The sequence below is a fragment of the Pseudorca crassidens genome, chromosome 14 (genome assembly GCF_039906515.1).
Source record: "Pseudorca crassidens isolate mPseCra1 chromosome 14, mPseCra1.hap1, whole genome shotgun sequence".
NCBI lineage: Eukaryota > Metazoa > Chordata > Mammalia > Artiodactyla > Delphinidae > Pseudorca > Pseudorca crassidens.
This window is the reverse complement of record NC_090309.1, coordinates 52,220,944-52,243,607: the sequence shown is the minus strand read 5'-3', so window position 1 is coordinate 52,243,607 and position 22,664 is coordinate 52,220,944. Positions and strand designations below refer to the sequence as shown.

At 42.2% G+C, this 22,664-nt stretch overlaps 1 protein-coding gene across 2 annotated transcripts in view; it reads right to left on the bottom strand.

Moving 5' to 3' along the window:
* Nucleotides 1-22,664, bottom strand: part of FSHR (follicle stimulating hormone receptor) — a 162,221-nt gene that overhangs the window by 6,759 nt on the left and 132,798 nt on the right. The window contains exons 5-8 of one of the 2 annotated variants that reach the window (XM_067703912.1): nt 17,552-17,623; nt 16,304-16,381; nt 10,659-10,727; nt 10,473-10,547 (exon numbers count right to left, since the gene is read on the bottom strand). In XM_067703912.1, coding sequence (XP_067560013.1) covers nt 10,473-10,547; nt 10,659-10,727; nt 16,304-16,381; nt 17,552-17,623 — 294 coding nt within the window. The remainder of the gene's footprint in view (nt 1-10,472; nt 10,548-10,658; nt 10,728-16,303; nt 16,382-17,551; nt 17,624-22,664) is intronic. The other variant, XM_067703913.1, reaches the window with a different exon arrangement.

Here is a 22,664-nt window from a genome sequence, read left to right as displayed (position 1 = left end):
AGGATGGATTCATTTCAAGCATCCTTGGATATACTTGGTGAAGGAGAATCTTCTAATGTCTGCATTTCCTGTAAGTCAAAGCATTGGGCACTAGGAGCAGTGAAACTCGGGGGTGTGCATATATATCTGCTCCCCCGTATGTTCTCCCAGTCTGGTGAAAATTACTTTCTCAAAGCCTTGTTTTCATTGTGCCATTCATTCTCTTGCTCAAAAGTTTATAATGCTTCCTGTTGTTCAATGAAACCTACTCGTAGCTGCTGCCCTGTTGTCACTTCCCTTTCCCAATCAAGCTTCTTATGCTAGTTGTCCATACTTGATGTCACCATTTCCTCATTTCCCAATCCAACTCTGTTTCTTCCCAGTCCCTAGAGAAACAATACACACTAAGGTAGTGATGACCAGTACATCATAGCCAGTGCTTTGTACTTCATTAGAAGTTCTAACCTTAGTTCTTCATTGGAAGTTGCTCTTAGTTCTAACCTTCTTGATTTCTCAATTACATTTCACCCGTAAAACACTCCTCCTTCCTGAGACAGTCTTTTTCTTGGCATCACATTCTTTTCAATTTCTTCTGACATCTACTTTGACTTATTTCTGATTTTTTCTTTTTCCTTTATCTATCGGAGTTCCTCTAAACTCAGGCCCCTTTCTGACTGTACACAATCTTCCCAGGTGATCTCACCCACTTCCTTGGTTTCAGATACCAGGTATATGCTGATGGCTTCCCAATGTATATCCCAGTTCAGATACTACTTCTGAACTCCAAGCCCAGATAAGCCACTGTCCATCAGATCCCACTCTTTTGATCACTTGCAAATATCAAAACTGAATTTACCATCTTCCTTGTAAATATGTTCGTCCTTTTGCTTTTCTTATCTTAGCAAATGATTCCTTCATCTCCCCCTGTCGTTCGGGATAGAAGCCTGGGAGTCATCCCTCACCCCTCCCCCTCTCTCCCTCGGACTCAGTTTTCTTCTCCTCACAAGCCTAACTTTTACATTTGTTTCAAATCGGTCCGCTTTTTTTTTGCCACAGCTTTAGTCTAAGTCACCATAATCTCTGCCTAGAGAGAAGGGCAACAGTCTCATAACTGTTCTTCTCATGACCATTGTATTAAGGTTCTTCAGAGAAACAGAACCACTAGGATGTATAGAGATATATAAGAGGAAATTTATTATGGAATTTGGCTCATGTGATTTTGGAGGCCGACAAGTCTCATGAGATGCCATCTACAAGCTGGAGAACCAGGAAGGTTTGTGGTATAATTCAGTCAGAGACAAAGACCTGAGAACCAGGACAGCCACTGGTTTAAGTCTCAGAGTCTGAAGGCCCAAGAACCAGGACCCCTGACGCACAAGGCCAGGAGAAGATGGATGTTCCAGCTCAGGAAGAAAAGAAGCACATTTGCCCTGCCTCTGCCTTTTTGTTCTATTAGGGCCCTCAGCCGGTTAGATGATGCCCACCCACACGGGGGGGGGGGGGATGAATCTTCTTTACTCAGTCTGTTGATTCCAATGCTAATCTCTTCTGAAAACACTCTGATAGGCACACTCAGAAATAATATTTTACCAGCTATCTGGGCATCCCATGGCCCAGTCAACTTGACACATAAAATTAATCATCGTGGCCATCTAGCTCTCTCTCTAATGCAATCTTTACACTGTAGATTGGGTGATATTTTAAAAATGCCAATTAATTGGGACTTCCTGCTTACAACTAGTCAATTGTTCCCCATTACACTTCCAATGAAGTACAAAGCATTGGACATGATGTGCTGGTCTTGCCTCACTTCTCTCATATCCGTTCTATGCCTTTTCTGTGTTCTGCTCTGTATTGCAGGAGAGGTGGCCTCCAAGGGTTCCATTTCCCAGGTACCACCTTGTCAATCAGCTTTCAATTGGGTTCAGCAAATGGCACTGGTGGGACTGGAGGGTGGGTGGAAGGGTGAACTTAGGCATTTCTCATCCCTTCTTTACCTCAGGCAGCAGCTCCTCTGTGATTGCAGCTGTCATCAAACAGATCTGCTGAGGATCCAGCAGCTACCAGTCGTCCCAGTTCCCACATCCTCACTGGGCCCTTAAGGCCTAGGACTAGTAGCGATAATCTCAGGACTGCTAAAGCCCTGCTTGATATTTAGACAAATTTACATTATCAGAGTTAAGGATTACCATTTATGTAAAACCCATGTAAATTTTACTGAGTTCCCCTCCTTGTTAGATGCCAAATAGATCAAATTCGTCAATGCTGTTGTTCAAATACTTCAGTGTGCTTGCTGATTTTTTCGCTTGCTTGTTCTATCACTCCTGAGAAAAGTACACTAAAATCTCCGACTACGATTTTGGATTGGTGTACTACTACTTCAAGTGTTGTCAATTTTTGCTTTACATATTTTTGAGGATAATTTTTTAGGTACATATAAATATAGAATTTTTACATCTTCCTGGTGACATTCTTTATATCTAGTTATATTTGTGTCCTGACTCTTCGGACATTTCTTCTTTGCTGGTTCCTTCCTGAACTCCAACTTTTAGACCCATGGGCTCAGAGCCTAGCCTTCTTTCCTCCATTTTCACTTAGCCTGTAGGTGAACTCCTCTAGTCTTATGACTTAAACACCATTTATATGCTGATGTCCCCTCCCCCCTCCCAATTTTTATCTTGAGGCTGCTTTTCTCTCCTGACTCCGGACTCATATTCCAGCTACCTCCTTATAATCTCTACTTGGATGTCGAATAAGAAGGTGAAGCTTTAGACATTAACAATTGAGCTCCCGATATCTCCCCAAACCTGCTCTACTTACAGCCTTTTCAGTCGTTCCTGCAGAAACTTGGAAGTCATCCTTGACTCCTCTTTCTCTCACACCCCACATGCAAACCCTCAGCAAAATAACTTGGCTTTACCTTCCACATAGATCTGGAATTTAACTACTGCTCACAACATTCATTGCCATCACCATGAGGTGAAAGTTCTCGGTGTTCCAAGGTCTCTTTTCTAGTTCTTGCCTACGTATTCTAATTCTTCAGAGCTGGGGTCCCTGGAGATAAGTGTCTGATCCATGAACCTGTGTCCTTGTGAGGAGTCTTCGATCTCTGCTGCTGAAAGATCCAGCTGTCCTGTCCTGTTCTCCACTTAGCCTTTCCAGTGTTCCAGAGCTTCTCAACTTTATTCTCTGCCCTAAAATAACCTTTCTAGTTTCTCTCTTCAGGCAATTTCTCCTCTGACCAGTTCTGCTATTGATACTCTGGTCCCGGTGACAAAGTTCTTGTTTTGCCTGGTCTATGGGGTCGTCTTTTTTCCCTCAAATATGGAAGGGAGCAAAGATTGCCTGTTTTGTCTAAAGCAGTTCAAGGCTTCCTCCAAGGAATGAGGTGAAGGTATAAACAAAGTGCTTCAGGAATAATTTAAACCAGGGCAATCATTTATTACCTGCCGTCAACATTTTTCATATTTCTAAAATCAAGTGATACAAAACAGACTACTTTTTCTTAGTTATGCCTTTCCCCCTTGATTTTAAAATATACAAAAATCACAGTAATTGAGTATTTCCAAAAACAAACAGATTTTTGTATTCTGTGCAATGCCATGGTATTCTCTCATTGACTCTGTAGTCGATTAAAGATGACTGTAAATTCTTTATACTCTTCCATAGAGGGTCTGTTTGCCCTTCCCTTGAATCCAGGCTGAACTGTGATATCTTTGGCTTATAGTAGAGTACGATGAAAGTGTTGCTGTACCAGTTCTGGACCTTGCCTTTCAGAGCACTGATAGCTTCTAAATTGGTCTTATAGAGCCCTAAGCTGTAGTGAAAGAACTCTGATGCCCTGAGAGTGCCATGCTGGAAAAAGTCTAAGCCATGCACAGAGGGTTCTGGAGGACGAGGTGCCGTGTGTGTGTGTGTGTGTGTGTGTGTGTGCGTGCGTGCGTGCGTGCGTGCGTGTGTGTGTGTAGAGAGGTATCAAGGAGCACAGATGCACCAGATATATGGGTGAAGGGTACAGCTTGGAGCAGACCCCCCCGGACCCAGACACCTGAGGCGACATCACATGGATCAGAGACAAGCCACCCAAACTTCTAAAACATAACACTGTGGGGAAAATGGAATGATTGTTTTAAGGCACTGAGTTTAAGGATAGCTTTTATGCAGAAATAGAGTACCCAAACAGACTCGCCTTGACATCTCTGAGATTCTGTCATCCCCATCATTTGTAACAGCTGTAGATGTATTTTTCCTTGAACGCCATTAAGAGTGCAATAGCACTATAGTCTGTATACTTTCTGCCTCTCTCACGTACCGTCTTTTGCTTTATACACTAGCTGTTTGTATTCGCATCTTCTCTCTCCTGGAGGGCAGAGGGCTCCTTGCATTCTCAGCAGTGCCTTTCACATAGTAAGCACCCAGAAAATCGTTGCTTTGTTCAAAGATAGGCTGGGGAATGGCGCTGATGGAGGATTGGGAAAGGAACTAGATAGATCACCCCAGCCAGCTGTGATGTCTTCTGACCTCTAGCACTTACAGAGACTCTAGTGCCTTGTATTATCTCTTCTGCTGTTTCATACTATTCAGCTTTTCATGTATATTTGTTTGTTTCCTCAGCCAGGTTTCAGATGCTCTGAGAGCAGGGATTACTAAGATACTTTTGTGTTCTACACGGCATTAATATTTGGCCCAGAGCTGGGTTCGTGAAATCTACTCAGTGGATACTTGTCTGATTAGCAGAGATGCCTCAGCATCATAAAAAAAAATGAGAAGTTGAAGCAAGTCTTACAGAAGAGCAATTCTAAAGGGAGAAAGACGCAAGGCAGATTGAGGAAATCTGGATTTAAAGGGGGCTCAGCAAAACGGTGCTTCTGCAGCAGGCAATTATATGTGACTGAGAGTATCAAAGGAATCAAGGAAGAGAGCATCCTTGTGCAAAGTTTACAAGGAGATAGACACAGATTGAAGACGAAATAGACTAATGTGTGTGTGGGTTGACCTGCATGCAATCCAGTGACTAGGTGTTGGATGGGGAAGCCTGCTCGGGAAGCGTCGGTGCCTCTCTGTCTGCTGAGTGTTCTGGACTTAGCTTGTATTTCGGTTTCCTCCTCATCACAGCTCCAAAATATGTGAGCTGCTGTCTTTTTCGCTAGGTGGCTTTGCTTCTGGGGGATTATGGCATCTTGTCAGTGTCCTGGGATCCCGAGCGTCCGCTGGTGGGTATTGAAAGGAGGGAGCGGTTGGTAGGAGAGAGATGCAGAGTCACTTAGAGTTTGGTAAAGCACAAGTCTTTAGCAGAAGTGGTTCCTGGGTGATAGGGAAATAAAAGTGTTTGTAGAAGTGTTTACTTCAAGCTTACTGCATACTTGCTGGGGTGAGCAAACATGGAAACTATCATAAGACTTCCATATTTTGGATGGCAGAAAAATGTTTCTCTGGTATCTCCACGGATTAAGAAAAGTCCATAGACATTTATATAAGCAGGGGAAGGGGTAATCATGGGCTGGTGTTTTTAATCCTTGTCTTTCAGGCTGGTCTCATGCCGGCAGCCTTTCTTTTTAAGGTGCCACTTTGGTTAACATTTCAGCACATGCTACATTCTGGCTGGTTTTGAGAATTTAAATCCTGAAACGTAGTACCAACAGGAGACTCATAAGACAATGGCTGAAGAGATTTAGGAATCCTGAACTGTTTCAACATTGTTAGGGTTCTTGATTTTGAGATACAAAGTAGAAAAGGAAACAGCAGTCAGTAATAAGACACTGAGTCAGGAGAGTTAAACTGTGCTCTGTGCCCCATTTAATAAAGTGTGTTATAGCCAGTGCCACAAATTTGATTTGAACAATTTCTACTTTTCCCAGCAAAGATATTGTTACAGGTCAATCATTTCCATAAGTGAGAGCACATTTCTGGTGTATACTACACTGACAAATGGCTAGAAGACCTCTCTTTTATGATCCCAGGCGGAATAAAAAGGCAATTTGCTTATCTATAGGATTGTGCGTACACTGGTAATGGAAGAGAATCATTCTTATACAAATACCGCAGTGTTTGAATCTGAACTATCAAATGAATCTGAGCTATAGCCACATCAATTTGATAAACCATCAGAATATGATTGTACCGGCTCCAGCCTGCAAAGGCAGTGCATTAAATTTTCCCCACAGGAAATGGTTTCCCAAGGAAACAGCAATTGCTTGATTGCTAAAAAAAAAAAAAAAAAAAAGAAAGAAGAAAGGAAGGAAGGAAGAAAAAGAAAACTTGAGTGAGTTCAGAATATCATGTGAAAACTCAGATGGCTACTGATAGTCAAGGTCAAGACTCATGAGGGGGAAGTCAGGATGCTAGACTGCTCCTCGGAAACCCAATGGAGCTTGTCTGTGTGCCCCTAGCTTTCTCTGCATCTATTTCTCTTTGCAGTGGAACGTCTTATCCTTGCACCCTCAGGTGTTCAGAGGCTCCCTGTTTGTTTTGCACTCAACTAAAATTTTTGCCTTCAGGAAAGGAGTTATGTTTGGTTTGGGTGCCCTCCCCTTAACTCTTTCAGAATCCCTTGCATATATCTACTGGGGACAAAACACGGAGCCTGTTGGGGAGGGAGATTTCCCCACAGTTAGCTCTTGGAGGAGATACTCTGGAGACCCGGCCAAGCTTCCCCATTCCCAGCACTGGTTCTAGGGCAGTGATTCTCAGTGTGCTTTCTGTACCAGCAACGTCAGCTTCACCTGCAAAGTTGTTAGAGGTGCAGCTTCTCAGGCCCCCCCTCGACCTGCTGAATCAAAAATTCTGGGGGTGGGGATCAGCCATCTAGGGTTTTAGAAGCGTGCCGGGTGATTCTGATGCAAGGTCAAGTTTAGAACCACGGCTTGAGGGCAGCTGAGGACCGCTCACAGCGTAGGTGGCCCATAGCCGAGTTCTGCTCTGGGATTTGCCCTCGCCTGACTCACCCGAGACTTGGCTCTTCCTCAGGGCCAGCCTGCACCCAATGACTGTTGATGAAAAGGCCTGGCCCCTTACCTTCAGTCAGTTTTGAAGGGCCATCTTAATGCCAGAGCTCCCCATAGGATCAGCAGAAGCTTCTGTTGCAACTGCATTGTAGTTCAGCTTCCCTGTTAGCCTGCTTGTGCGTCCATCAAGCACTCCGCACAGACTCCAAGAGCGCTCTCCAGTAAACCTTTTGCATGCAAATATCCACATCACAGTCTGATTTTCTGGGAGGGGAATCTGACCCGAGCCACGGTCACAGCCCTAACCTGAGCCGCATCTACTGTGGGCTGAGTGGTCTGCACACACTCCTTCTCCAACCCATGAACCCACAGCACCAGCGTGGGCTGGTCCTCTGCACACACTAAACAAGCAGCTCTCAGGCCAGGGTTTCGCGGGGGCTGGCGCATCAGGTTGCAGAAGTAGGGGATGGGATAGGCCCTAGAGTCCCAGGTTAGCAGCCAGAGAGGCTGGTAAGACATCTGCGGACTAACCTGAAAGCCCCCAAAAAGGAAGCTTGTTGTTAAGCTGATCAACCCTCTTGCCCCTAAGGGGAGGAGAAGGAGACCAGCAGTTACAGTCGGGGCTTTCAGCCAGGATGTTGCACGTATATCGTCATGCATTGAAATGAAAAGATGTAGGGATGTATTATCACTCTCTACCTTTTTAAGTCATGGCAAGTGCTTCGTAATTCCTTTGGATTTTCTATCAATTTTATTCACTGTTTCTGTGGTAAAAGGGTGGAAAGTGGGCCTGTAACTCGAGGACCCTGCAGAACTGCTGGTGATGACGGCATCCCTTCCTGCCGGCATTCGTGGCAGGGCTGGCTGTGGATTCATGTTTGTGTTTTCCACTGAACACTGATCAGACACACCGCACCGTGCCTCAGCCTGGGACCTGCTTGTCAACTGCAGGGGGCGTTCTTCTATGCTGTGTGTGTGTGTGTGTGTGTGTGTGTGTGTGTGTGTGTGTGTCACTTACTGGTGTTCTTGGGCTCAGGGGTCTGGTGTTTGTAGTTATCTTCCCCCCTATTTTAGTTCACAATTAATTTTAGGGGCCCTTTTAGACGTTTGATTGGACATGTTTATGTACTTTTGGTGACATGGTATGTTGGGACTACATGGGGTGTAAGGCAGGACACCTAGTTACTGGTTTAAGCTCTGCCACTTAACGGTGGCGGTGTGATCGCTAGCAGGTCACTTCGCATTTCTGTCTCTGCTTTCCTCAGCTGGGTAATGAGCTAGTTGGGGATCCTGTCCAACTTGAGTGTTCTCAGTAGCAGACAGTGGTTAAGGTGCTGTGATTTTATAGTGTACCTGGTACAGGTCACATATGAAAACCTACCCCATCACAGGTATGTTCTTACGTAACAGATAGAGGGGGCTGTTTAGGCACATTCAAAACCCTCAGGACTGTTAGCTAAGTGAAATTGACACACTGCTATTCTGCTGGTCAAAGGCCTCAAAAGCACTTTCTCTAAGTCTGTCTGTCTCCCAGGTACTCTAAGAATAAGAAGCATGGACTAAGCGTTACAAGTTCTGAAGGCTCTGTACATTGGAAGGCAGGGACTCTATGCCCGGCGCTTCCCGTTTGTTACACCCGTGTCCTGCTTGGTGCCTCATAGGGCACGTCGTGACCTGATATTATTAAGTTGCATATTTAGTTCTATTGTCTGACTCCCCCTTATAGGAATGCAAGCTTTCTGTGAGGAAAAACTTTTGTTCCTTGCACTATATACAGTGCATAGCACACGGCTGGTGCGTAAGATCTATCTGCGTGAATCAGTGAGTGAATATAAAAATATAAATATATATACACACACACACATATATAATATTATTAAGCTTCAAACAGTATTAGGAAATAGGTATTATTGTTTCTGCCATTTTTTTGTTTGCTTCTGCCCTTTTTTAGGTGAGGAAACCGAGGTTTAGAGAGGTGAAAGAACTGGTTTTAAACCTAGGTAGTCTGCTCTGGCATCTGTGCTTTAATCACGTGGATACTCCCTTCGTTTGTACGTATTGCCTATCTGAAACCAGGCATTCTGGAATAATCTTTGGACTTCTTCAAAGAGACAGAGTCCCATATAAGGTCACACATATCCTTTATCATCAGTAATGACCATTTATGGAGTTTCTGCTCTACCATACAGGGTCTCATTCCAGAGATGCCTGGGTTCCAGCCTGAAGGAGAATACAGTCGCCCCTTGGTGTCTGTTGGGGATTGGTTCCAGGACCCACCGCAGATACCAGAATCCACGGATGCCCAAGTTTCATAGCCCTGTCCTCCTTATCCAGGATTCCACATCGAGGATTCAACCAACCACAGATAGTACATATTTATTGAAAAAAATCCACGAGTAAGTGGACTCAGTTCAAACCTGTGTTGTTCAAGGGTCAACTGGATAAGCTCTTTGGTGAAAATGAAGTGATGTTGATAGATGGTACGTAGATAGGTAGATAATATATATACTGACTGCCAAGTAAGAGGTGCTGGCTAGTGGCTCCCAAATGCCCCAGCTGGCCTTAGGCAGGCTATAGGAGGATCATCTAGCAAACCTTTACATCGAGTCACATGTTTATCTATTTCTTTCCTCACTATTTCTTCTTGGATCTGACTCCTTCCTTCCAGATTCCTTTCTTATTCCTACAGTACCTTTGTCAATAGATGTAGTGGGTCTTGCTTGGAGCCTAGGAAAACACATTTTTAAAAAGCTCTTGCGGATTTGGGCCCCTGCAGCCGTGAAGACTGTGTGAATCACAGGAGGAGGCATTCACTGTTGGCTGAGATTGTCAGGGAAGAGGTGGGTGACCCTTGTGGAAGGGCAGGGACTGATGAGAAGAGAATAGGGGAAAGTCACTCTTGGGGGGAGAAATGGACATGAGGAAGCAATAATAGGAGGAGAGGTGCTGATGCAGGGCTGAGAGGCACTGGATACATCCCAAGAGATCTGGAATCGAGACAGAGAGGATCCAGACATAAATGTGTGTGTATATCTCACTGGTTTGAGAGAAACTCCTGGACATTGAGAGTGAGGAAGGAGAACTGTGCTTTCCCTTTCAGGGAAGAGATGTATAGCAGAGTGGTTAAGAGTGTACTATGAGTTAGACCAGTTTGGTGTGGAATCTGTACTCTAAAATTTCTGTGACCTCGGATGAATTGACCCCTCCAGGGAAGCCCGTTTTTTCTTCTCTAAAATGGGACTAATAGCTCCTACCACAGAGGTTATTGTAAGGATTAAATTAGAAAATTCATCTTAAGTTTTTAAAACACTGGCTGGGACTTGGTAAGTGCTCATTAAATGTTAGTTGTTGTTGTTACTCTTGCTACTTTACTGAAATTTAGAATGTGGATCAGCCCTAAATTGTCCGATAAATCTTTGCAGATGACACAAATAAAATTTGATCTTAATTGCCAGCCCTGCGTCATAAGCTTCCCCGAATTGGAGAAAGTTGACTTCTAAAACGTAAGATGCTGATCTCTTGCACACGGAAGTGGGGGAAGCTACTCACAGAATGACTGGTCCAGAGGCTCCCTGGAAAACATCATTAGGCAATTCTTCCAAATTATTGTTATCACTTAGATTCCTGGGGATGGAGTTGAGGAAAGAAGAAGGGAAACACAAAGCCATGTAAACATTACTGTTGTAAGAGCCATTTCCCTCTAAATGACCTGGAAGAATAGTCAGGGCTACTTACAGCTCATCTAGTTGGGTTCCGTTGAATGCACAGTTGTGTATTTCTTGAATCCCATTCTTACTCAGCCATCTGAAATAAAAGACCCATTAAAAAACCAATACTGTCGGATGCAAACAATACACGGGTTTCATAATTGGAAGCACTGGGGCAGGGTCAGACAGCACAGGTCAGTGGCATAAATAAAATACCGCCCTTAAAGCTTGGGGTTGGGGTGGAAGGGAGACTGATTTATCACTGTATAACCTTTTGTGACATTGGAAGTTTGCATTATGTGCATGTATTATTCAGAGAAATAAAAGAAATTTAATTTTGAGAAGGCACACTTAGGCATAGCAGCCTGGATCCCAGAAGGTCTTTGCACACATCAGTTGTGTGCAGAGACAATGCCATGGAGAGAGCAGACAAAGATCTGTCCTGTCCTGAAGGACAGAAATCATACAGTTATCGAACAAGTGTTTATAAGACGGAGTTGTCACCTTTCTGTATGGCCTTAAGCCTCTCACTCAGGCTCATTCACAGCAGCAGGCCTGGCTGTCATCAAAAAGTGATCTAATTAAGCTGTCAGACAACCTGCACATCTCCCGTGACCTGCAGGGACTTGGTTATTGGTGGTTTGTGGAGGTGGCTCTGGGTTAAGCCAGAAAGGAAGAGAAATCAGTGATAGAGACTGTGGGTCGTGGCGGGGTGAGGTTGTGTGAGTGGGCGCGGGGGGGAGGCTCTGGGGGGAGGGGGGGCTGGATGTGGAACAGTCATCCTGATTGTGCCAAGAAGGTCAGTGAGCAGGTCTGCCTGGACAGGGGAGCCCAAGGACACCTCGGGCTGACAGCTCTGCATTGCTGTGCCCCTAGATGGATCTGAAAACAAAAGCAGAAATCCAAGGTCGGGAGAGCTTAGCCTGAAGAGCCTCTGATCCATTGCTCTTGATTTGCTGTCAGGTCCTTTCCCTTGTCAGGCTCAGTAGGTGTGCAAATAACACTGTTCCAAAAGCTGACCCAGAGAAGTTTCCGTGTGTTCAGGACATCGATGGTTTCCGGTGCTGCAGTGGGTATAGCTCAACACGCTTAAAATCACAGGAGGACAACTGCGTGTGTTTTTCTTCCTCCAGAAAGACAGTTAGCTGAAAATCCACACAGGAGTAATGCAAGTCTTTCAAAACATTAGCAACCAATTGGTGGCTTCCGATGGCCAAGAAGTGTCTGTGCATCCCAAGTCCTGCCTGCCCCACGCCTACCCAAGTGTCCCCAGCACATCCAGCCTTCGGACTGATTTGTCAGCGTATTCCTGGGGGGGTGACAGTCGCTGGAGCAGCTGCCGCTAACCTGTGGGAGGTGGATCCTGGGGGTTTTGGATCAAACAAAGGGGTCAGCAAACTTTTTCTATAGGAGGCCCAATAATAAATTTTAGGTTTTGTGGGGTTAAGAAGCAAAATGAGAATATTATTGTTACATAGGTACTTTATATAGGTACTTATAAAACAATTGCCACGAAATTTTTATTGACCAAACTTAAAGTATAATAGTAATAATTGAGCACAATTTTTTTTTGTAGTATAGGTCTACTATTGAAAAGAATGAATTGTTTTCTTTTGTTGGGGGTAACATTTTGCTTCATTTAGGTTTAGTGTTTGTGTTCCCTACCATCAAAATCTTCACTTATAAAAGCTAGTCCTAGATCAGGGACCAGATATGCCCCATTGGGTGTAGTTGGCTGACCCTTAACCCAACAAAAGCAGTGTGCAAATCCATATGAGCTCTACCTAACTTTTTTTCTATAGACTAGCTAATTAACATTTTCTGCATGTATATGTCATGCAAATAGATGTTGCTATGATTAAATAAAATGCAGACTAATTTAAAAGAATTATTGTATTTAAAGTAGCCCTTTGTCTTTATGGATTTTCTTAATAGATGCCATCACATGGGGAGCAGGTGGCATTTTTTGATATCAACAGATCAGCACACAAAAAACATTCTGTGTACAGAATTCTTGCCCTGGGTTTGGGCTGTAAGACTCTCAAACTACTACCAGAGAAGGTGATATTTATCACCTATATGCCTAGTTTCTTAAGAGAGGTAGTGCTGGTTTTAAAACCAACCTCATGATGATGGTGACGACAAACAGGGCAGAGCGTCAGCTAAGGAGTAACTGAATCATGCTTTCCTTAGTCGTTTTGTTTTGTCCCTTCCCTGGTGTGTTCACTCAGTGCAGGCTCAGGAGGCTCCAGAAGCAGTCTGCCCTCATCCTAAAGAATGAAGGTGCTGGGGGACCTGGTCCATGAAATCTCCTTGAGGGGCAGGCAAGTGAGATGGAAGCCAGCTGAGGAAGGGAGGAAACGCACAGGAAGTGAGCAGTTCCTGTGGCCGGGCTGTGCTGGGAGATGGCACACATGTAACCTCATTTCATCTCTTCTGAATTAGCCCATTCTGCTGGTCGGCCATAGCTAGGTATTTCCCTGTTCAGAATTTCTGGTTGCAGGGCAGAGTAGGGGTGGCTGCTAGCCAAGTGTGATAATCCTTCATTGTTGGGCTGTTTTGAAAACAGTATATATTTATATATATAGAACAGGGCTTCACGATTTTGAAAGATGCCAATGTATAGAAAGCTTTTCCGGTCATCAGAGCCATTTTGCCAGGCTTTTTTTTTTTTTTTTTTTTTTTGCGGTACGCGGGCCTCTCACTGCTGTGGCCTCTCCCGTTGCGGAGCACAGGCTCAGGATGCGCAGGCTCAGCAGCCATGGCTTACGGGCCCAGCCGCTCTGCAGAATGTGGGATCCTCCCGGACCGGGGCACGAACCCGTGTCGCCTGCATCGGCAGGCGAACTCTCAACCACTGCGCCACCAGGGAAGCCCCAGGCTTTTTTTTTTTTTTTTTTTTCCTGAGTACCCTTGGATGTCCCTAGGAGGAGAAAGTGCCCCTGTATCCAGACATAGAACCTGGACTAAGCACAACTGGAGACTTAAATTGTGGTGAGTGTGGATCTTCTGATTCTGTTATCTATTATCTATGGATTAAGGGCCATCTGAGGTTAAAAAAAAAAAAGAAAAAAAAAGACGCATTTCTCACAAATGTGAATTTATCCTTTAGAGACATGTCTGAGAAATGCTGACTCTTAAGAAAGCTGTCCTCGCTCGGAGAGTGTGCTCTCAGCTCTGGGGAACCACACAGTATCCGTGGACAGGAATCAGTGAAGAGTGGCTATGATCTCTATGCTTCTTTTGTAGTTTGGGGCTTGCAGGACACTCTCCAAAGTTCTTATTTCCTGAAATTCTTTTCCTCCACTTGGGAAAAGTTAAGACTAGGTAGATCAGGACAGGTTGCCTTCTGTCTTATGTTCTGGACAAAAAGGATGTGTGTCAGTATGCAAAACTGTGAGAACATTATTAATACAAACGGACTTTTTAAAAAAATTGAGATAATGGACATCTAACATTGTATTAATTTCAGGTTACCACTTATATATTTTCTATAAAAATACTCTGGGAGTTCCCTGGTGGTCTAGTGTTAGGACTCTGTGCTTTCACTGCTGTGGCCTGGGTTCAATCCCAGCTCAGGGAACTAAGATCTCACAAGCCACGTGCCACAGCCGAAAAAAAAACTGTATTAATAAACTTGCCACATGAACTAATTTTGAATCACTATATTTAAAAATGACACATATGTTTAGAGCAACTTTCTTTTTTTAATATAAATTTATTTATTTATTTATTTATGGCTGCGTTGGGTCTTCGTTACTGTGTGGGGGCTTTTCTCTAGTTGCGGCGAGTGGGGGCTACTCTTCGTTGCGGTGTGTGGGCTTCTCATTGCGGTGGCTTCTCTTGTAGCGGAGCACGGGCTCTAGGCATGCAGGCTTCAGTAGTTGTGGCGTGTGAGCTCAGTAGTTGTGGCTTGCGGGCTCTAGAGCACAGGCTCAGTAGTTGTGGTGCACGGGCTTAGTTGCTCCGCGGCATGTGGGATCTTCCCGGACCAGGGCTTGAACCCATGTCCCCTGCATTGGCAGGTGGATTCTTAACCACTGCACCACCAGGGAAGTCCCTAGAGCAACATTTAAAGAAGCACAAGCGTCCAGGTACAACTGATTACATTTATCACTAATCTCCTCCCTCCATTATGTAGCCAAGGAGTCCTTTTGCTGCAGCACACCAGGCCGGTATTACTCAGGTACTCACTATTTTCCAAAAGTTCCTTTTTAGCTTTTCTTTTTTTTTTTTTTTTTTAACCTCCTTGGCCTTGAAGATTCTGTTTCCTCTGCTCGTCCTTTGCCAATGCTGTGGCTAAATCCCACTCGTCTTTTAAGGACCATCTTCGACCCAACATCCTTTCTCAGCCACCTTCCTTCCCTCATTTAACTCTTCCTTCAAGCCTCGCGTCAAATCGCATTATACCTTCTTTATGCTTAGAACAACTGCTGTTATTTTGCACATATTTCATGCTGCTTTTTTCCTTTGCTTTCCCTTTCTCTCATACTTCTCACACCCCATCAACTCTTTCCAACACACACACACACACACAGAGATTCCAAATATCATGAGCATATTAAGTGAAAGGATTAGGTATTACCTACAATTTTGTCCCATTACTATGTACTCTGAGTACAGGCCTTTGATTTTATTTTTTCCTTCATACATCCTATTTCTCTGCTAATCTCTTTCAAACCTTTTCTGTTGTTCTCTGTAATAAATTTACATCAAATACTGTGCTTAGCTTTATTCTTCAGTATGTTCTCATCTCTGCCTACAGTTTCTCTCTGGCCCCTCCCACCACCTTGCTCCTTTTTTTTGTTTTTTTTATATAGATGGGTCTCTAAATCATATTATTGCTTTGAGAAAGACTGAAATTCTTTCTGGACTAGAACTTACCTTTTGTACATATCAGCATATTGAAACACATGTATATTTTTTAAAAAAACACAACATTTGTGAAATGTAAAGAGAAAATACTTTTCTTACAGATGTAATTGCAATTACCAGTTCCCCAAATGTCATTCTATGCATCTAACTTCCATGGATCCCACAAACACTTGGGTAACCCCTAGTGCCCTATTTCTTGGCCATCTCGGGAAGTGGGTAAACTGCCACGCAGGCTACTGGCACAAACAATTAGAAGGTAGTCCGTTAATAATGCAGAGTGCACTTAAAAACTTTCCCAAAAGTCAGAGAGATTAACTCAAGCTCATTAAAAAACGTGATTGTTTCAAGAAAATGAGAAGTCATCTTATATGCTCAGCGTGGGGCTGAACAGAAGCTGCTTGGCATGGTTATGAGGGAATATCCGTGTCTTCTTGATTCAGACTCCTCCTTGGTCTTTTTCTTTGGGCAACAGAAGCCTTGCCAGGCAGTAACTAGCTTTATTGATGCGTGAGTTGTTCTGGCCCTCAGAACAGATGTTGCATCACAGGAGACCATCATTCAAAGAGCAATTTTAAATACGTGAATTGCACCACAGAATCATACATTATTAACATGTCTCCATGTTGTGATTTGGAAATGTAAAGATGGGAAATGAGAGAAAAACACAGAACCAGAGAGAAACTGGAAAGGTGAAATGCCAAAGTTACCCAAACAATAAAAGGAGCATACCATTATGAGAAAGAAATCATTACAGGAAAAACCAAATGTTCCTCCATTGGAGTTTTTTCCTTTACTTACAGAATCATACTTTCAAAACTTAGCCCCACGAAAGAATTTCTTTCAACTGTGTGGATGTTTATATTATCTTGAATGTCTCTAGAAGAAAGTACAGACAAATTAGGTATTTATGTCAGCTCCACTCCATGTCACCTCCCCACAAGCAGTCTACCTGGCATGGTGTAGTCTTTAGCTGAGGTAATGTTGGAATAGCTGTTGTTCTGAAGGTTGATGAACTCAATGTTTGGGAAGTGAATGGCATCTCATTTACCTTTAGTATATCAGTTCTTCTTAACAGTGGAATTGCAGACATGCAGCCTCTTCCCTCTCTGAAAGTCTTCTTAGCTAATTCAACTGTGCTGAGGTTCTAACAGATTCACTTGTTACCCTTGCCTCCACAGTTGGTACCTGATCAATAGGACAAAGTCACTTAAGCTGACCTTTCATCTCCAGACCAAACTTCTCCATCCACCTTACTTGGGCCTTCATCTTCCTCCATCTCAATCCCCTTCTCAAAGCTAGTTTCCTTCCTCTGTTCTCCTTGGGTCACAGAAATTTTTATCATTGGTTTTTCTCCTCCTGACTGAAAGGATGAAGAAAGTCTCGGTTTTCTGTTTGTACCCCTCATCCTCTGAAGCTTCCCTGTTGGGTCTGATCTAACATGTAAATGTAAAAGGAGTAAATTGCTTGGAACAATTTGAGAAATGGGAGATATTCTCTAGTTTTCCCTCTCCCTCCCTCTCTCCTTCCTTCCTTAGCTCATTGCATCTCTTCCCTACCTCTTCCTTTTGAGTCTGTCCAGATTCTTACAATTTCACTATTGAAAATAAACTTGCTATTATACATTGCCTTTTCTCTTGCTCTTTCAAAATACATCGTCATTAACACTTCACTGTGAGTTTGTCAGGTGGTTTCTTTATGCTTAGGGCAGCATGGGAATTCTGGAGGGAAGAGGAGACGATGGTGGAAGACAAAGGGGTACAGGAGGGAGGTGTGTACTAAATAGTGAAGAAAGGGGAGACGTCCTGATTTGCTACAAGCTGGCTCTGTTGACAACTGTCTTACTGAGGAGCCTGCTGACTTTCTCCAAACTGAGATTAGCTGTTCTTAAGGTAAAACCGTGGACACTTGCTGTTTGCCTTCCTACCTCTGCTCACCCAGAGCAACATCTTTGGAGGATGTAGACTACACAGTGCATAGTACAGGCCCAGAGGCTGTTGGGCAGGACAGCTATCGAGTAAAGAGTTGGTAACCACTCTTCAAACTTACAGTAACACCTTTTGGAGAGATTGAATCTTGTGAACAGCTGGCAAGTGCTTAATACCTGTGTTGGATATTAACCTAGAAAGAGACAAACTGAGAGTGAGTGAAAAACGAAGCTGGTTATTTTAACAATTGCTAGAGTCTAAGCATTCCAAATTCAAAATATCAATTTTGAGCTTTCAGAAAAACCTACCAGAAAATCCCATAATACACCGGAATCATGCTAATGTTTTCTATTTTAAGACTCTAACCAGGATATAGGAAGCTACTGATACCTTAGAGAAAGGAAACTTACACTTCGGGCACAAAGATCTGCTAGTATACCACAAGGCATACCTTTTTTTTTTTTATTAACATCTTTATTGGAGTATAATTGCTTTACAATGGTGTGTTAGTTTCCGCTTTATAACAAAGTGAATCAGCTATACATATACATATGTTCCCATATCTCTTCCCTCTTGTGTCTCCCTCCCTCCCACCCTCCCTGTCCCACCCCTCTAGGTGGTCACAAAGCTGATCTCCCTGTGCTATACGGCTGCTTCCCACTAGCTATCTATTTTACGTTTGGTAGTGTATATATGTCCATGCCACTCTCTCACTTTGTCACAGCTTACCCTTCCCCCTCCCCATATCCTCAAGTCTGTTCTCTAGTAGGTCTCTGTGTTTATTCCAGTCTTGCCCCTAGGTTCTTCATGACCTTTTTTTTTTTCCTTAGATTTCATATATATGTGTTAGCATACGGTATTTGTTTTCCCTTCTGACTTACTTTACTCTGTACGACAGACTCGAGGTCCATCCACCTCACTACAAATAACTCCATTTCGTTTCTTTTTATGGCTGAGTAATATTCCATTGTACATGTGCCACATCTTCTTTATCCATTTATCTGTTGATGGACACTTAGGTTGCTTCCATGTCCTGGCTATTGTAAATAGAGCTGCAATGAACATTTTGGTACATGACTCTTTTTGAATTATGGTTTTCTCAGGGTATATGCCCAGTAGTGGGATTGCTGGGTCATATGGTAGTTCTATTTGTAGTTTTTTAAGGAACCTCCATACTGTTCTCCATAGTGGCTGAACCAATTCACATTCCCACCAGCAGTGCAAGAGTGTTCCCGTTTCTCCACACCCTCTCCAGCATTTATTGTTTCTAGATTTTTTGATGATGGCCATTCTGACTGGTGTGAGATGATATCTCATTGTAGTTCTGATTTGCATTTCTCTAATGATTAATGATGTTGAACATTCTTTCATGTGTTTGTTGGCAGTCTGTATATCTTCTTTGGAGAAATGTCTGTTTAGGTCTTCTGCCCATTTTTGGATTGGGTTGTTTGTTTTTTTGATATTGAGCTGCATGAGCTGCTTGTAAATTTTGGAGATGAATCCTTTGTCAGTTGCTTCATTTGCAAATATTTTCTCCCATTCTGAGGGTTGTCTTTTGGTCTTGTTTATGGTTTCCTTGACTGTGCAAAAGCTTTGAAGTTTCATTAGGTCCCATTTGTTTATTTTTGTTTTTATTTCCATTTCTCCAGGAGGTGGGTCAAAAGGATCTTGCTGTGATTTATGTCATAGAGCGTTCTGCCTGTGTTTTCCTCTAAGAGTTTGATAGTGTCTGGCCTTACACTTAGGTCTTTAATCCACTTTGAGCTTATTTTTGTGTATGATGTTAGGGAGTGTTCTAATTTCATACTTTTACATGTAGCTGTCCAGTTTTCCCAGCACCACTTATTGAAGGGGCTGTCTTTTCTCCACTGTATATTCTTGCCTCCTTTATCAAAGATAAGGTGACTGTATGTGCGTGGGTTTATCTCTAACCTTTCTATCCTGTTCCATTGATCTATATTTCTGTTTTTGTGCCAGTACCATACTGTCTTGATTACTGTAGCTTTGTAGTATAGTCTGAAGTCAGGGAGCCTGATTCCTCCAGCTCCGTTTTTCGTTCTCAAGATTGCTTTGGCTATTCGGGGTCTTTTGTGTTTCCATACAAATTGTGAAATTTTTTGTTCTAGTTCTGTGAAAAATGCCAGTGGTAATTTGGTAGGGATTTGATTAAATCTGTAGATTGCTTTGGGTAGTAGAGTCATTTTCACAATTTGATTCTTCCAATCCACGAACATGGTATATCTCTCCATCTGTTTGTATCATCTTTAATTTCTTTCATCAGTGTCTTATAATTTTCTGCATGCAGGTCTTTTGTCCCCTTAGGTAGGTTTATTCCTAGATATTTTACTCTTTTTGTTGCAGTGGTAAATGGAAGTGTTTTCTTAATTTCACTTTCAGATTTTTCATCATTAGTGTATAGGAATGCCAGAGATTTCTGTGCATTAATTTTGTATCCTGCTACTTTACCAAATTCATTGATTAGATCTAGTAGTTTTCTGGTAGCATCTTTAGGATTCTCTATGTATAGTGTCATGTCATCTGCAAACAGTGACAGCTTTACTTCTTCTTTTCTGATTAGGATTCCTTTTATTTCTTTTTCTTCTCTGATTGCTGTGGCTAAAACTTCCAAAACTATGTTGAATAGGAGTGGTGAGAGTGGGCAACCTTGTCTTGTTCCTGATCTTAGTGGAAATGGTTTCAGTTTTTCCCCATTGAGGACGATGTTGGCTGTGGGTTTGTCATATATGGCCTTTATTATGTTGAGGAAAGTTCCCTCTATGCCTACTTTCTGGAGGGTTTTTATCATAAACGGGTGTTGAATTTTGTCGAAAGCTTTCTCTGCATCTATTGAGATGATCATATGGTTTTTCTCTTTTGGTTTGTTAATATGGTGTATCACATCGATTGATTTGCATATATTGAAGCATCCTTGCATTCCTGGAATAAACCCCACTTGATCATGGTATATGATCCTTTTACTATGCTGTTGGATTCTGTTTGCTAGTATTTTGTTGAGGATTTTTGCATCTATGTTCATCAGTGATATTGTCCTGTAGTTTTCTTTCTTTGTGACATCTTTGTCTGGTTTTGGTATCAGAATGTTGGTGGCCTTGTAGAATGAGTTTGGGAGTGTTTCTCCCTCTGCTATATTTTGGAAGAGTTTGAGAAGGATAGGTGTTAGCTCTTCTCTAAATGTTTGATAGAATTCACCTGTGAAGCCCTCTGGTCCTGAGCTTTTGTTTGTTGGAAGATTTTTAATCACAGTTTCAATTTCAGTGCTTGTGATTGGTCTGTTCATATTTTCTATTTATTCCTGGTTCAGTCTTGGCAGTTGTGCATTTCTAAGAATTTGTTCATTTCTTCCAGGTTGTCCATTTTATTGGCATAGAGTTGCTTGTAGTAATCTCTCATGATCCTTTGTATTTCTGCAGTGTCAGTTGTTACTTCTCCTTTTTCACTTCTAATTCTATTGATTTGAGTCTTCTCCCTTTTTTTCTTGATGAGTCTGGATAATGGTTTATCAATTTTGTTTATCTTCTCAAAGAAGCAGCTTTTAGTTTTATTGATCTTTGCTATCGTTTCCTTCATTTCTTTTTCATTTATTTCTGATCTGATCTTTATGATTTCTTTCCTTCTGCTAACTTTGGGGTTTTTTGTTCTTTTTTGTCTAATTGCTTTAGGTGCAAGGTTAGATTGTTTATTTAAGATGTTTCCTGTTTCTTAAGGTAAGATTGTATCGCTATAAACTTCCCTCTTAGAACTGCTTTTGCTGCATGCCGTAGGTTTTGGGTCATCGTGTCTCCATTGTCATTTGTTTCTAGGTAGTTTTTGATTTCCTCTTTGATTTCTTCAGTGATCACTTTGTTATTAAGTAATGTATTGTTTAGCCTCCATGTGTTTGTAGTTTTTACAAATCTTTTCCTGTAATTGATATCTAGTCTCATTGCATTGTGGTCGGAAAAGATACTTGATACTATTTCAATTTTCTTAAATTTACCAAGGGTTGATTTGTGACCCAAGATATGATCTATCCTGGAGAATGTTCCATGAGCACTTGAGAAGAATGTGTATTCTGTTGTTTTTGGATGGAATGTCCTATAAATATCAATTAAGTCCATCTTGTTTAATGTATCATTTAAAGCTTGTGCTTCCTTGTTTATTTTCATTTTGGATGATCTGTCCATTGGTGAAAGTGGGGTGTTAAATTCCCCTACTATGATTGTGTTACTGTTGATTTCCCCTTTTATGGCTGTTAGTAATTGCCTTATGTATTGAGGTGCTCCTATGTTGGGTGCATAAATATTTACAATTGTTATATCTTCTTCTTGGATTGATCCCTTGATCATTATGTAGTGTCCTTCTTTGTCTCTTGTAATAGTCTTTATTTTCAAGTCTATTTTGTCTGATATGAGAATTGCTACTCCAGCTTTCTTTTGATTTCCATTTGCATGGAATATCTTTTTCCATCCCCTTACTTTCAGTCTGTATGTGTCCGTAGGTCTGAAGTGGTTCTGTTGTACACAGCAAATATATGGGTCCTGTTTTTGTATTCATATAGTGAGTCTGTGTCTTTTGGTGGGAGCATTTAATGCATTTACATTTAAGGTAATTATCGATATGTATGTTCCTGTTCCCGTTTTCTTAATTGTTTTGGGTTTGTTATTGTAGGTCTTTTCCTTCTCTTGTTTTTCCTGCCTAGAGAAGTTCCTTTAGCATTTGTTTTAAAGCTGGTTTGTTGGTCCTGAGCTGTCTCAGCTTTTGCTGGTCTGTACAGGTTTTAATTTCTCCATCAAATCTGAAGAGATCCTTGCTGGGTATAGTAATCTTGGTTGTAGGTTTTTCTCCTTCATCTCTTTAAATATGTCCTGCCACTCCTTTCTGGCTTGCTGAGTTTCTGCTGAAAGATTAGCTGTTGTTCTTATGGGGATTCCCTTGTGTGTTATTTGTTGTTTTTCCCTTGCTGCTTTTAATATGTTTTCTTTGTATTTAATTTTTGATAGTTTGATTAATATGTGTCTTGTCGTGTTTCTCCTTGGATTTATCCTGTATGGGACTCTCTGTGCTTCCTGGACTTGATTAACTATTTCCTTTCCCATATTAGGGAAGTTTTCAACTATAATCTCTTCAAATATTTTCTCAGTCCCTTTCTTTTTCTTTTCTTCTTCTGGGACACCTATAATTCGAATGTTGGCGTTTTTAATGTTAATGTTATCTTAGAAAAAGATAAATTAACA